At 46.7% G+C, this 12,247-nt stretch overlaps 1 protein-coding gene across 2 annotated transcripts in view; it reads right to left on the reverse strand.

Annotated features, from left to right (window-relative positions):
- Positions 1-12,247, reverse strand: part of Aagab (alpha and gamma adaptin binding protein) — a 43,633-nt gene that overhangs the window by 5,867 nt on the left and 25,519 nt on the right. Inside the window, exons 6-7 of one of the 2 annotated variants that reach the window (XM_037207416.1) lie at positions 1,684-1,766; positions 898-994 (exon numbers count right to left, since the gene is read on the reverse strand). In XM_037207416.1, the coding sequence (XP_037063311.1) occupies positions 898-994; positions 1,684-1,766 (180 nt within the window). Of the gene's footprint in view, positions 1-897; positions 998-1,683; positions 1,767-12,247 lie in introns of both variants that reach the window. The other variant, XM_028866992.2, reaches the window with a different exon arrangement.

Consider the following 12,247-nt stretch of genomic DNA (forward strand, 5'->3'; position numbering starts at 1 on the left):
GGGGGGGGCTGGAGTTAGTGCAGAGAGTCAAGGTGGGGGGGCTGGAGTTAGTGCAGAGAGTCAAGGTGGGGGGCTGGAGTTAGTGCAGAGAGTCAAGGTGGGGGGCTGGAGTTAGTGCACAGAGTCAAGGGGGGGCTGGAGTTAGTGCAGAGAGTCAAGGTGGGGGGGCTGGAGTTAGTGCAGAGAGTCAAGGTGGGGGGGCTGGAGTTAGTGCAGAGTCAAGGAGGGGGGCTGGAGTTAGTGCAGAGTCAAGGTGGGGGGGCTGGAGTTAGTGCACAGAGTCAAGGAGGGGGGGCTGGAGTTAGTGCAGAGAGTCAAGGAGGGGGGGCTGGAGTTAGTGCCCAGAGTCAAGGAGGGGGGGCTGGAGTTAGTGCAGAGTCAAGGTGGGGGGGGCTGGAGTTAGTGCCAGAGTCAAGGAGGGGGGGCTGGAGTTAGTGCAGAGAGTCAAGGTGGGGGGGCTGGAGTTAGTGCAGAGAGTCAAGGTGGGGGGGCTGGAGTTAGTGCAGAGAGTCAAGGTGGGGGGGCTGGAGTTAGTGCACAGAGTCAAGGTGGGGGGGCTGGAGTTAGTGCACAGAGTCAAGGTGGGGGGGCTGGAGTTAGTGCAGAGAGTCAAGGTGGGGGGGCTGGAGTTAGTGCACAGAGTCAAGGGTGGGGCTGGAGTTAGTGCACAGAGTCAAGGTGGGGGGGCTGGAGTTAGTGCACAGAGTCACAGGTGGCCATCTGAACGTCAGGATGGGAATGACAGCTAGATAGCTGAGTGGACAGTCACAGGGGCTCCTGTGGGATGCCGTTCATTTTGTCCTCCAGGTTAAACGTCGATTCTCCCCTCAGTGTTTGTGTCCCAGTGTCTACTCTGAGTCCTGCCGTTATCTCTGGGCGGCTCATGGAGGAACTTACCCACGATGCTGTCAACCTGTGCACCCGCTGAACCACATGCACCACCACGATGGCCGGGAAGGGACTCCAGCCTCTCAGCTGCCGGCACCGGGGCCTGCTGCTGGGGAAGTACACAGAAGCAGGGATTGAACAGGAAACGGCTTCAGTGAACAACCCTCAGGTTGGCGCCTCCCACCCCAGCTAGCCGCGGAGAGGCAGCCACAGAACCCGAAGAGGAACAGATAGGAGGAGCAGGGTCACATTCGAACGGAACGCGAAAGGCTGCGAAGCCGCTGTCCCAGCTGCTGCTGCCCTCAAGGAAAAACTACCAAATGTGAGGATTTTGCTCCAGGCTACTGAAACATGTTTGGTTTGCATCATTTAAGATACATGCTATGGGCTGGCTGACTAAGTGAGCTCAGAATGGAGCTACTGAGGACAGAGGGTGAAAACAGACCGTCAGCTCACTCAGAGTTGACTTGGGACCTTGGTGAAAAAGAACTGAAAAAGATTCATTTTTATTTTCTACACAAAGATCTGAAAGCAAGATTATGCTGCAAGGAAATCCTTGTATATTTAAAGAAGTGCTCTAGGCAAGAACTCTACCCCACACCCTTGAGAGAGAACCTGCCGAGGGGCTGGACTATCATTCCCTGGACATGGGTTAGGCACAATGGGGTACTTTAGAGCCCCATTCAGCTGCTGAATTCTCCTCTGCTGCCTCTTAAACGGAAACTAACAAGATGAAGATCCACAACATCAAGGATACTGAAGTCAAGAGGAGCAGAGACCCGGACGATTCTTTACCTCAGAGTGGCAGCTCTCTGCTGATGCAATGCTGTGGTTTGCTCCAGCCAGCGAGTTGAGAAGGCTGAAGCCCTGGCTCCTGTCTGCAGAGAAGACAGCATGAGTGTTGACCAAATGACAAGCAAAGGCTCCGTCCTCGAAACTCCACCTCTAACCCTGCTGGTAAAAGGGTTTGGATCCAGCCGGTGGTGGCGCACCCTTTATTCCCAGCACTTGGAAGGCAGAGGCAAGTGAATCTCTGTGAGTTCGAGGCCAGCCTGGTCTACAAAGTGAGTTCCAGGACAGCCAAGGACACACAGAGAAACCCTGTCTCAAAACAAAAACAAAAATAAAAACAAAGAAGGGGAGAGGGAGGAGGAGAGGGAGGGGGGGTCTGAAATGTCCCCTGAAGGCCTGTAGAGAAGGTGCTACTGGGAGGTGGGGGGACATACTTGGAGGAAGCAAGGTCATTGGGGGCATGTCCTTGAAGGGGACACTGGGATGTGGGCCTCTTTTTTTACTTCCTGGCCACCATGAGGTGAATAGTTGTCTCTATCACATAAACATCCCATGATGTACTGTGGTATGACAGGTCCTAAGAGACAAAGGTGACCAACTATGGGCTGAAACCCTGAGCCAGAGGAAGTTGAGCCACGTAAGCTGACACCTCTGGCATTTTATAGCAGTGATACAAAGTTGACTGACACACACACGCTCTCGATTCTGAGTGACTGTTTTAAACAACAGAATGTTGGTCAAGGTGAAAAACTGGTAAGCTGTTATACACCAAGGCCATCCCATGGCTCCATCGCACGTTACAACACCAGTGTTTGAACAGTTGCCATTGATTAAAGCCAGGAACACTTTAGAAGTCAGCTTGGGAGCATCACTATTGGGGAACAAGGAGCATGATGGTTAACACAGTTGCCATCTTGCTACATGGTGTTTGTGTCCCAGTGAAGACAGGTCTGGGGCAGTCTGGAACTGATCCAAGAATCACCCAGAACACACACGAAAACTAGCCCAAGATTCAAGGGCTCTGGGGCTCACTCAGTCCCCAAGCTGGGGCAGAGACCCACTCACCTCAACTTCTAGTAAGTGTTCCAGCCAGCAGAATCAGGCTCTGACAGGACACTAAAGTGGCCTGAAATCCTTGTATATGTAAAAAAGTGCTCTAGCAAGAACTCTACCCCACATCCCTGAGTGAGAACCTGCCGAGGGGGCTGGACTATCATTCCCCCAACATGGGTTAGGCACAACATGTCTTCCTCCAAGGGTTTCAGAGCTGGAGGACAGATTCACCCCAATGGCAGGTAGCTCTCACTTTGAACTGTGGATATGTAGTCACTTGTCATGGTGACACATGAACATTTACATGCTGGCTGTCTGGAACAAAAGGCAGATTCTCTACAGCAAACACAAGCCCCCTCCCTTCTATTACTGGAAATAATTTGGACTTTGGGTAATTTTCAGCTCTAATTCAGAAGTCTCTCAAATCTCAACTCTACAGCTTGGCATTCCCTAAACTTGGCAGGTTACCACTCATGGAAGGACATGATGAGCTCAGCTCATCTTAGACCAGCGCCTCTCTTCTTACAGTGGCTCCCTGTGCATCTTAGACCAGCGCCTCTCTTCTTACAGTGGCTCCCTGTGCATCTTAGACCAGCGCCTCTCTTCTTACAGTGGCTCCCTGTGCATCTTAGACCAGCGCCTCTCTTCTTACAGTGGCTCCCTGTGCATCTTAGACCAGCGCCTCTCTTCTTACAGTGGCTCCCTGTGCATCTTAGACCAGCGCCTCTCTTCTTACAGTGGCTCCCTGTGCATCTTAGACCAGCGCCTCTCTTCTTACAGTGGCTCCCTGTGCATCTTAGACCAGCGCCTCTCTTCTTACAGTGGCTCCCTGTGCATCTTAGACCAGCGCCTCTCTTCTTACAGTGGCTCCCTTCAAGGAGCCAGGCAGAGGAGTTGCAACCGACAACACACTATAAACCTTTGGGCACCTTTGATTTTTTTTTTCTATGTACATCCATTTTTAAAATTTTGATTGTTTTATGTTATGAGTATTTAGCCACAATTTTAAAACCAGCAAAATGATGTTTAATGCTCTGATGCTAACAGATAAAACTGTGAGAAAAGAGCAGTAGGAAGAGGCAGAGCTTATGATCAAAACTCTAGCTTTCACTCATGACTCCACCCACCCGTGTGACCTCAGACAAACCAACCCCCAGGACCGTAGCTGCTGGTCCTCAGAAAGCTATGACTGAGAGAAGGGGCTGTCTGCACCCTCTCCTCATGTGCCTTGGAATTCATTGTGCTTAAGTACTTTTTTTATTAATAGGTTTTACACACACACACACACACACACACACACACACACACATTTAAAATCCTTGAATTTCAAAACCTTATAAAGTTCACAATGAGCCATGAGTTTAGAATAAGCTGGAGGGAGCTGCGCTCAGTGCTTTCTGATAAACAATGGAGGATTCAGTCAGCTCATCAGAGGGTTCATTATGTCCCTGCTTATATTTTAAGGAAGTCAGAGACACATGCATTTATACAATTGAGAAAGGAATCCACGTTTATTTATTCAAAGCAGACTACCCGCATGCAGTGCTGCTCAAAAGGCTTGGATACACTGGCTCTTCTGCTTTGGTGCTCTTCACACTTCCGCCCACGCACCCACTGCATGCCACGCTCATGGAAAAGAACTACATAAATCTTTTCTTACTTGCTAGTAACCATCCCGGGCCCCACAGGTTTCTGGCCTGGGAATGCTACTCCCATTGAGAAGGGTCTTTCCCTTCGGCTGCCAGACTGGTCCTAGCATCTATGGTTTTACTGACAGCACAAAAACACTAGACTAGGAAGGAACAAATCAAGGTACTTGTTCAGCTGATTCTTCTAGAACTTCTGGGATGTGGGAGGGGCAAATTTTTATGAAAAAGAAGTTAGTCAGGAAGCATAAGAAGGAGCCCCCACTCCCCACCCCAGCTAGGAACCAGGCACACCAGAGGCTTACAACTGTGACTGGAAACAAACCCTCTCCATACTGCTTTCCCAAAACAAGTTAAGAAGTCCTAATTTAGAAATTCGAAACGCTCCAAACTCCAAAACTTTCTCAACACCACCACTATGCCTCAGTGGAAACTTCTGCACAGCCAAACACAGGCACATTATCAACAATGTTCAAAACTACCTCCAGATCATATACATAAGGTATACAGAAGACATGAACAAAGAACACATATGTCCAGTGCACATATGTGCAAGTATTCCCAAATGCAGAAAGGCAGAAAACTTAGTCCTAAGCATTTGAGTTAAGGATACTTCAGCACACACATATATAAGGTTTAATTTCTAAGTTAGACACAGTTAAGACAATAACCACAATAAAACGAGTATTTCAAGCAGAATACTGTAATAAAGTTCTCTAATGAGCTGGAAAGATGGCTCAGCAGTTAAGAGTACTGGCTGCTCTGGCAAAGGACTGCAATTTGGTCCACAGCAATCACATGGTGGCTCGCAACCCTTTCTAACTCAGCTTCAAGGGATCTGGCATCCTCTTCTGACCTTTGTGGGCACTGCATGCACATGGTATATACACATACACTAAGTCCCAAACACATACACATAAAAAAATTAATCAAATACACCGTTAAAAAGAGTTCTGCAGGAATAGTCGCTCTCGCTCCAAATATCTCCAAGTACTGAACTCACTCCTCTTGTGACTGTGTGAGAAGAGACTCTAGAAATTTCTGGATGGCTTCCCTGCAGCTCATCCCAGGTGCCTAGACAACCAGTATCACTAGCACTACATCTGGAGCCATTATTAACAAGGTAAAGCTCATGTGAACACAGACACTGGAGAGCCTAAGCAGTAAACTGACAGGATGACAGTCACTCGGTGACTGCTGGGCAGCTGGCAGTGTATGGGGTGGGCTGCTCACAAGGACAGTCCACCTCCTCAGGCAGAGTGGAGAAGGATGGTCCACGTGCCACCTTGTCACTCGGAAAAGCATGCAAGTTGAAAAGAGGAGTTGCTCCTCCCTAAAACCTCTGGGCCAGTCTGCTGCAGACAGCCAGTGCCACGGGGAAAGAGGGACCACTCTGGATTACATTTCTCCCCAAACATCTGACTCCATTCCAGCGGTCTAGAAAATGACAGACGGGAAGATGGCAGTGCCATGAAAAGTAACAAACACACACCAACTTGTTATCAGTGCAGACTCTTCAAGTGTTAAGAATCTCCTTGGCCACATCCCCAAACCTACACGACCTGCTGGACATTTTCTGTGTCCACTTTTCAGTTTTTATTTCTTGAAAGCAGCAACGATTTGGCACCAGCTCAGCCAGTTCAAACGTTATCTGCATTTTAAGGAGTTTTCGCTGTTCTGACATCCTTTCCTCTCTGCACGAAATGCCTTCCTTTTAGTGAGAACCTGGGCTTCTCCACTCCTATGGTAAGTGGTAACCAGGGACAGATCCACTCTAACCACAGCAAGGCATGTCTAAGTTCATGGGGTAGTTGCATCCCCCCCCCTTTTTTTTCCCTGATAATCTTAAACCATGCCATCCCACCTGGGTCATACAACCTTTAAGAAAGTCACAAATGCTGTCACGAGGACCAGGAAAAGGAGTCTACATTATTATAGAATATTCCATGTCTTCCCGGTGAGTTATAAAAAATGTGGTAGGTTGGAGAGATGGTTCAGTGGTTAAAAGCACTGGCTGCTGTTCCAGAGGACCAGGATTTAATTCTCAGCACCTAATGGTAATTCACAACCATCTGTAACTCCAATCCCAGGGGATCTATGTCATCTTCTGGCCTCTGTGGGCCTTGTACCCACATGGTCATAAACATACATGTAGGCAAAACAACCATGCACATTCAAACAAACAAACAAACAAACAAACAAACAGGAAAACACCACAAGCCCTAATTTATTCTCTCTCACTCACCACTGCTTGAAGTCTTGAATACGCTATTAAGGCAATGCTTATTTGGCTCACTCAGACTCAGCATTCCATGTGGCTCCACCTGTGCTAGATTGGGGAAAACAGGCCTCTGCTCTGCCTATGACACAGAGTAGCTGCTCCTAAGTCAACAGCCCTCCTATGGGAAAGTGAGATCACGCTCTCTTGCTCTCCTGTCTATGAACAGTATGCTCACTGCAGAGAACAACTGAAATACCAAGAGGAAATGGTAGCAGCAAAGATACTAACGAGCGCGGTGGCGAATGTCCTCCTCCTCCTGCACACAGCCTGAAGACTTCAACTTCGGAGTGAGCGCTGTCCTTCCCAGAGTCATGCAGGGGAGCTCTACACTGGTCACAGCAAAGGCCCTACTGAGTCCTATCTCTGAAGCCTGGAGCACACGCCTGAAAGTCCTCGAAGGGGCGCAGCAATCAAGAGCAGCCATTCAGACCCGAATGTGGGAAAGAGCAGCCAAGACTATGAAGAGATGGCTCTCTTAGGTGGTTTGTGACCAGCTGTGGAAACAGCTGCCGTGGAAGAGCAAGGTGGTCAAGAACAGTGCCTCCAGGGTGACCTGTGGAGGAGAGTTCCTATCATTGTGTGGGGACACTCCTGAAGGCCATACCCGAAAGGTTTTCCATTTCCTCCTCTCCTCATAATGTCCCATAATCCTCTCCTCCTTTTACAACACCATCCTTCACCGTTATGGTTTCTACACACATGGAATCATCAGTTATCTTACACATTGTTTTCTTTCTTGACCATGACATTCATAGGTAGGGGACAGTCTGAGTGCTCAGGTCATATCTTGAGTTCCTCGATGTAAGTTTAAAAGTTGGACTCCAGTTCAGCTTCATGAGATTTAATGAAATCCATCGCAGCAGATGTTGCCCTGCCCTGGGCACTGGCAGAGGACATGAAGCTGGTTTCCCACGGTTACACAGGTCCAGGCAGACTGACTAGAACCCTCCTCATTGGCCGTTCTTCCTCTCACTAATTTGACACTTCACTTCTCTGTGACATTAGATTCAAGTGTTTTATTCAATCATCATTTTTCATTCTTAAAAATGTATCTAGAGCTGGATGTGGTGATGCATGTCTGTAATCCCAGCACACGGGAGGCTGAGGCAAGAGCTCAAGGTCAAGGCTGAGCTACATAGCTGTTGCTAATAATAATAGGAATAATAATAATAAATAATCGTTTAAAAATACAAGGCATAAGCTATCTACTTTCTCAAGTGAGCAACTTCAGGCAGAAGTGAGAACTGGGACCTTGTGATGTAGACACTCATTTCTTCTTTTGGTTCTATCCATCAATTACAAAGGCAAGCCTGACCTGGGAGTCTGGAACTTCTGCCATGGAATCATTTACCTAGGACATGAACGGGCAACAGATGATCATTTAGGTGATACTTTAATAGATAATCAATTCACCTCATTTCTAATGAGAAAATGGAAAGCTGCTGTATGAAGAGTCACTTCTGCCCACTACTTGAAGTCCAGCTGCTCTATGCCAACTGGCGGGCGGAGTGACAACTCTCAGGCATTTGTTCAGTCTGACAGTCCTTCCCCGGTTCCCCTCCCTCTCTTCACCTACCATGGTGCTACTTGATAGAATACCCAGAAGCCATCAGTGCAGAAAAAAAACCTTCATAGAACTTGCCAGTTTCCAGTTTACTAAACCAGGGACAGGAACACTGTAGAACATAAAATTGACACCTAGCAAAGGTGTTGTGTATATCACTACCCTCCTCCATGATGTGCTAGTCAAACAAAGTCAAATAAGAACACAACGTACCAGACTTCTATCTAATTCTTATAGGTACCGCCCAAGTTCAAGGCACTGCTTCAAGCAAAGTACTTAGCAATGTGTCTTTCCGATGTGCCAAACTGAAAGACACTCTATTAGGAAACTCAAAGGAGAGTTAAATGGGGACTTAAAACATCTCTCATATTTGTCATGAGGCAGTGACCCACACTTCCTACTTTCATGACAGTGATAATAAAGGGACATTCCCAACTATAAATGTCAGACCCAAACGGCTGGTTTTCAAGCCATAGAGCAGGCTCTGGTGTGAACTTGGGGAACACAGCAAGGAGCGGAGATTTTTATCTACATCCTTCCCTTGAGTGGCAGCCTAAGCTCAGACTGAGGAAATTTAAGACATGACAGCAAATGAAAGGGCAAGGAAACTGATGAGGCTCAATTAGCCCCAGAGGTGCCCTCAATGGTGAGTGTGGGTCTCGTCCACTTCATTTCTTGTACCATTTGTGGCTAGGTCTTTAATGCTGAGTGCAAACTATGGCTTCCCTGGAAGTCTACCATTCATAATGCAATGGTCTGGGGATTTCCTCTTGGGCAGAGCTTAGAGCAACGACAGACCTTGAGCTCAGCACTTCCAGCCATTTTCATGGTAGCTCTCTGCCACCAGGAGTGTTTAGGCACTGTTTTCTCCCAAGTGAAATTCAATGCCACGGAGATGCTGCCTCTAGTTAATTGCTACATAGAGCTCTATCTTATACATAAGAGTAGGAATTTATTTTTGTCTCCCAAGCATCAAAGTTCACCCCTTTAGGAGCAGTAATGAGTTCACTGAGAATGTTATATTTGATGACCCTGACAGAGCCAATAGTAGGAACCCCATTGAAGTCAGTCCATAAGTCATGTCTATCAGAAGATCTGCACATCTTTCTAGTATGGTCATATACTGCATAACATTTGGATCAACTATAGCTTGTAATATATGGCAGTGGTCTAAAAGCCTCTCAGAAGCTTTGTGGTGGTCTGACTAAGAATGCCCCCCCCAATGGGTTCATATATTTGAATGCTCAGTCACTAGGGAGTGGCACAATTCGAAAGGATTAGAAGGATTAGGGGGTGTGGCCTTGTTGGAGGAAGTGTGTCACTGGGGTGGGCTCTGAGGTTTCAAAAGCCCCTGCCAGGCTCAGTGTCCTTCTCTCTGCCTGTGGATCAGGATGCAGTTCTCAGGTGCTTCTCCAGCACCACACATGCATGTTGCCATGCTTTCTGCTGTGGATCAGGATGCAGTTCTCAGGTACTTCTCCAGCACCACACATGCATGTTGCCATGCTTTCTGCCTGTGGATCAGGATGCAGTTCTCAGGTACTTCTCCAGCACCATACATGCATGTTGCCATGCTTTCTGCCGTGCTGATAATAGACTGAACCTCTGACACTGTAAGCAAGTCCTTAATTAAATGCTTTCTTTCATAAGAGTTGCCTTGGTCATGGCGTCTCTTCACAGCAATAGAACAGTGACTGAGACAGAGCAGAAGAAGCCTGTTGCCTACTAATGTCTTAGTGATGTGTTACAACAAAGTCATGGTGACCCTGGTGTAAACAGGTCCATTGCACCACCCCTCAGTGAAAGCACAGCACACACAATTATGTGCAGCATATACTCCTTGAAAAGGATACTGCTTTACACACTTATACTCTGGTTTTTAATTGTTGTTATTTCTACTTACAAAAGAAAGTTTCTTGCAAATCTGTGAGTAGCAGCCTTCTATACCTTCTTACGGTGTCTTGTGACTACACTGGAAAGCCATATCCAGTGACTGACCTATACCATCTGTGTTTGTGTGAGCACACCCCACAATGTTCATACAAAGATGACTTCATCTGATGATGCCTTTCTCAAGACATACCCCCTATTAAGCAAAAGAGGACTACAATGATTTGCCTGCAACTGTATAAATTAATATTTGCTTTTAAACCTCGTATTAAGTTTTAAAAGACATTAATTGAATACCTACGGTGTATAAACAGCCATAACTCAAACTGAAAAGTATGCTAATCCACCTTGACTCCAAATAATATATTGAAAGTATGCTGTCTCCCATTCAAAGTAATTCATCATCGTTTGCTGTATTAGCTAGCTGGAAGCTTCACTATGCTTTCTTTGGATTAAGCTCAGGGACAATGGGTTAGGACTAACACCATGCTTTACAGATTATATAGAAGGATTTAAAAACAATAAGCAAAAGAAAGCCCAAACCTCAGATATAATCATTACCTGCAGTTGGTCTCATTTAAATCTGCCTCACAACAGAGCACCTACGCTGAGACAATTCATGGCAAATAAGTCACCTGGCTCTGCCAATGGTTTCCCATGCAGTCAAAGTCACTTTTTAATCTTTCTGTGCTCAGCTCTCTAATGTACTAATAATCAGCCAACTAAGCTACCACAGCATGATGGAAACAACACTCCTGCTCAGAAGACCTGCGGTTCTGTCCCACCTTAGCTAATTCTCTGTGTGAGTATGGACAAGTCACCCCTCCTGCCCAAGGCCTCTTTCCTGTAAAAGGAAGAAGTCATATCAAATGCATACACGGAGATTCCAATGCCTTGCTCTGGCTATTTCACAAAATTGTGTCAAAGAAAGCAATGCCCCTTACATTCTATAAAACACAAGGACAGGCACTGAAGAGATGACCCAGTGGTATAAAGTCCTTGCCACAAAAGTGTGAGGACCCGAGTTCAATACCCAAGGCCCACATAAAAGTCAGGCAGGCATGGTGACCCATCCGTAAGCTCAGCAAGGGAAGGCAGGCAGAGATGGGGATACCCTGAGAGGGCTGGCTAACCAAAGTAGCCAAATGGTGTGCTCCAGACTCAGTGAGGGACCTTGCCTCAAAATCTAAACTGGAGAGTGAGATACAAATAAGATACTGATGTCAACCTTGGGCCTCCACAAGCACACACACGTACATAAGCCCCCATCTGTGAACACATATACACACGCACCAACAGAACCCAACAACAAATCTACAAGGTCATTACAGTTCTTCTTCAACAAACCCACACCCATGTTCTTGGGTGCATCTTGCTTTCTTCCTAAGCATCTTTCTTTTAACCTTGCGCCTAATCTCTATATTAACTTTTAATAAGCTACATGCTTACTCATACATGTGCACATTATGCATGCACACACACAGAGAGAGAGAGAGAGAGAGAGAGAGAGAATTTAATGAGCCAACCCAGCCACAGATGTGTCTTTTTTGTGTGTTTGTATGTGAATGTATAATGCAAAAGAGATTATATGCAATCTCTTCTCATTTGGTTTTTCCACAATGTGTTAGACAATCCCCATTCTTCCCATCTCCTTAATTATTCTCTCAACCTGATCTAAATATTTCCCAGTTCTCCAAGGCAGAGTCTTATTATGTAGTCAGGCTTGCCTCAAACTCAGGGACCCCATGCCTCAGTCTCTTTAGTGCTAGGCTTACAGGATAGGCCTCCACACCCATCACCCCACTTCCATAAGGACTTTCTTCACCTCACAGGAAGATGAGGAAGGAAAGTGGACAAAATGAAAGCTGGTACTGGGGTAGAGGCCCAGGGAACACACATCACTGACAGATAAAAATGTTTTACCACTGTTTTTAGAATTATAGCAGAGTAAAAGATATAGCCCAGAAGAGCAGCATAAAAAGATGCTCTATCTGATAAGGGCTTTGATTTCGTCATGCAATTGATTGCTTGTAGAATGGTGTCACCCAGCTCTGGGCTGTTACTTGACATTCAGTCTTGAAAGGATGAGTGATCACCCGGCAAGGATGTCATTATGCTACCCTGCACTACTTA

The sequence above is a fragment of the Peromyscus leucopus genome, chromosome 7 (assembly GCF_004664715.2).
Source record: "Peromyscus leucopus breed LL Stock chromosome 7, UCI_PerLeu_2.1, whole genome shotgun sequence".
NCBI lineage: Eukaryota > Metazoa > Chordata > Mammalia > Rodentia > Cricetidae > Peromyscus > Peromyscus leucopus.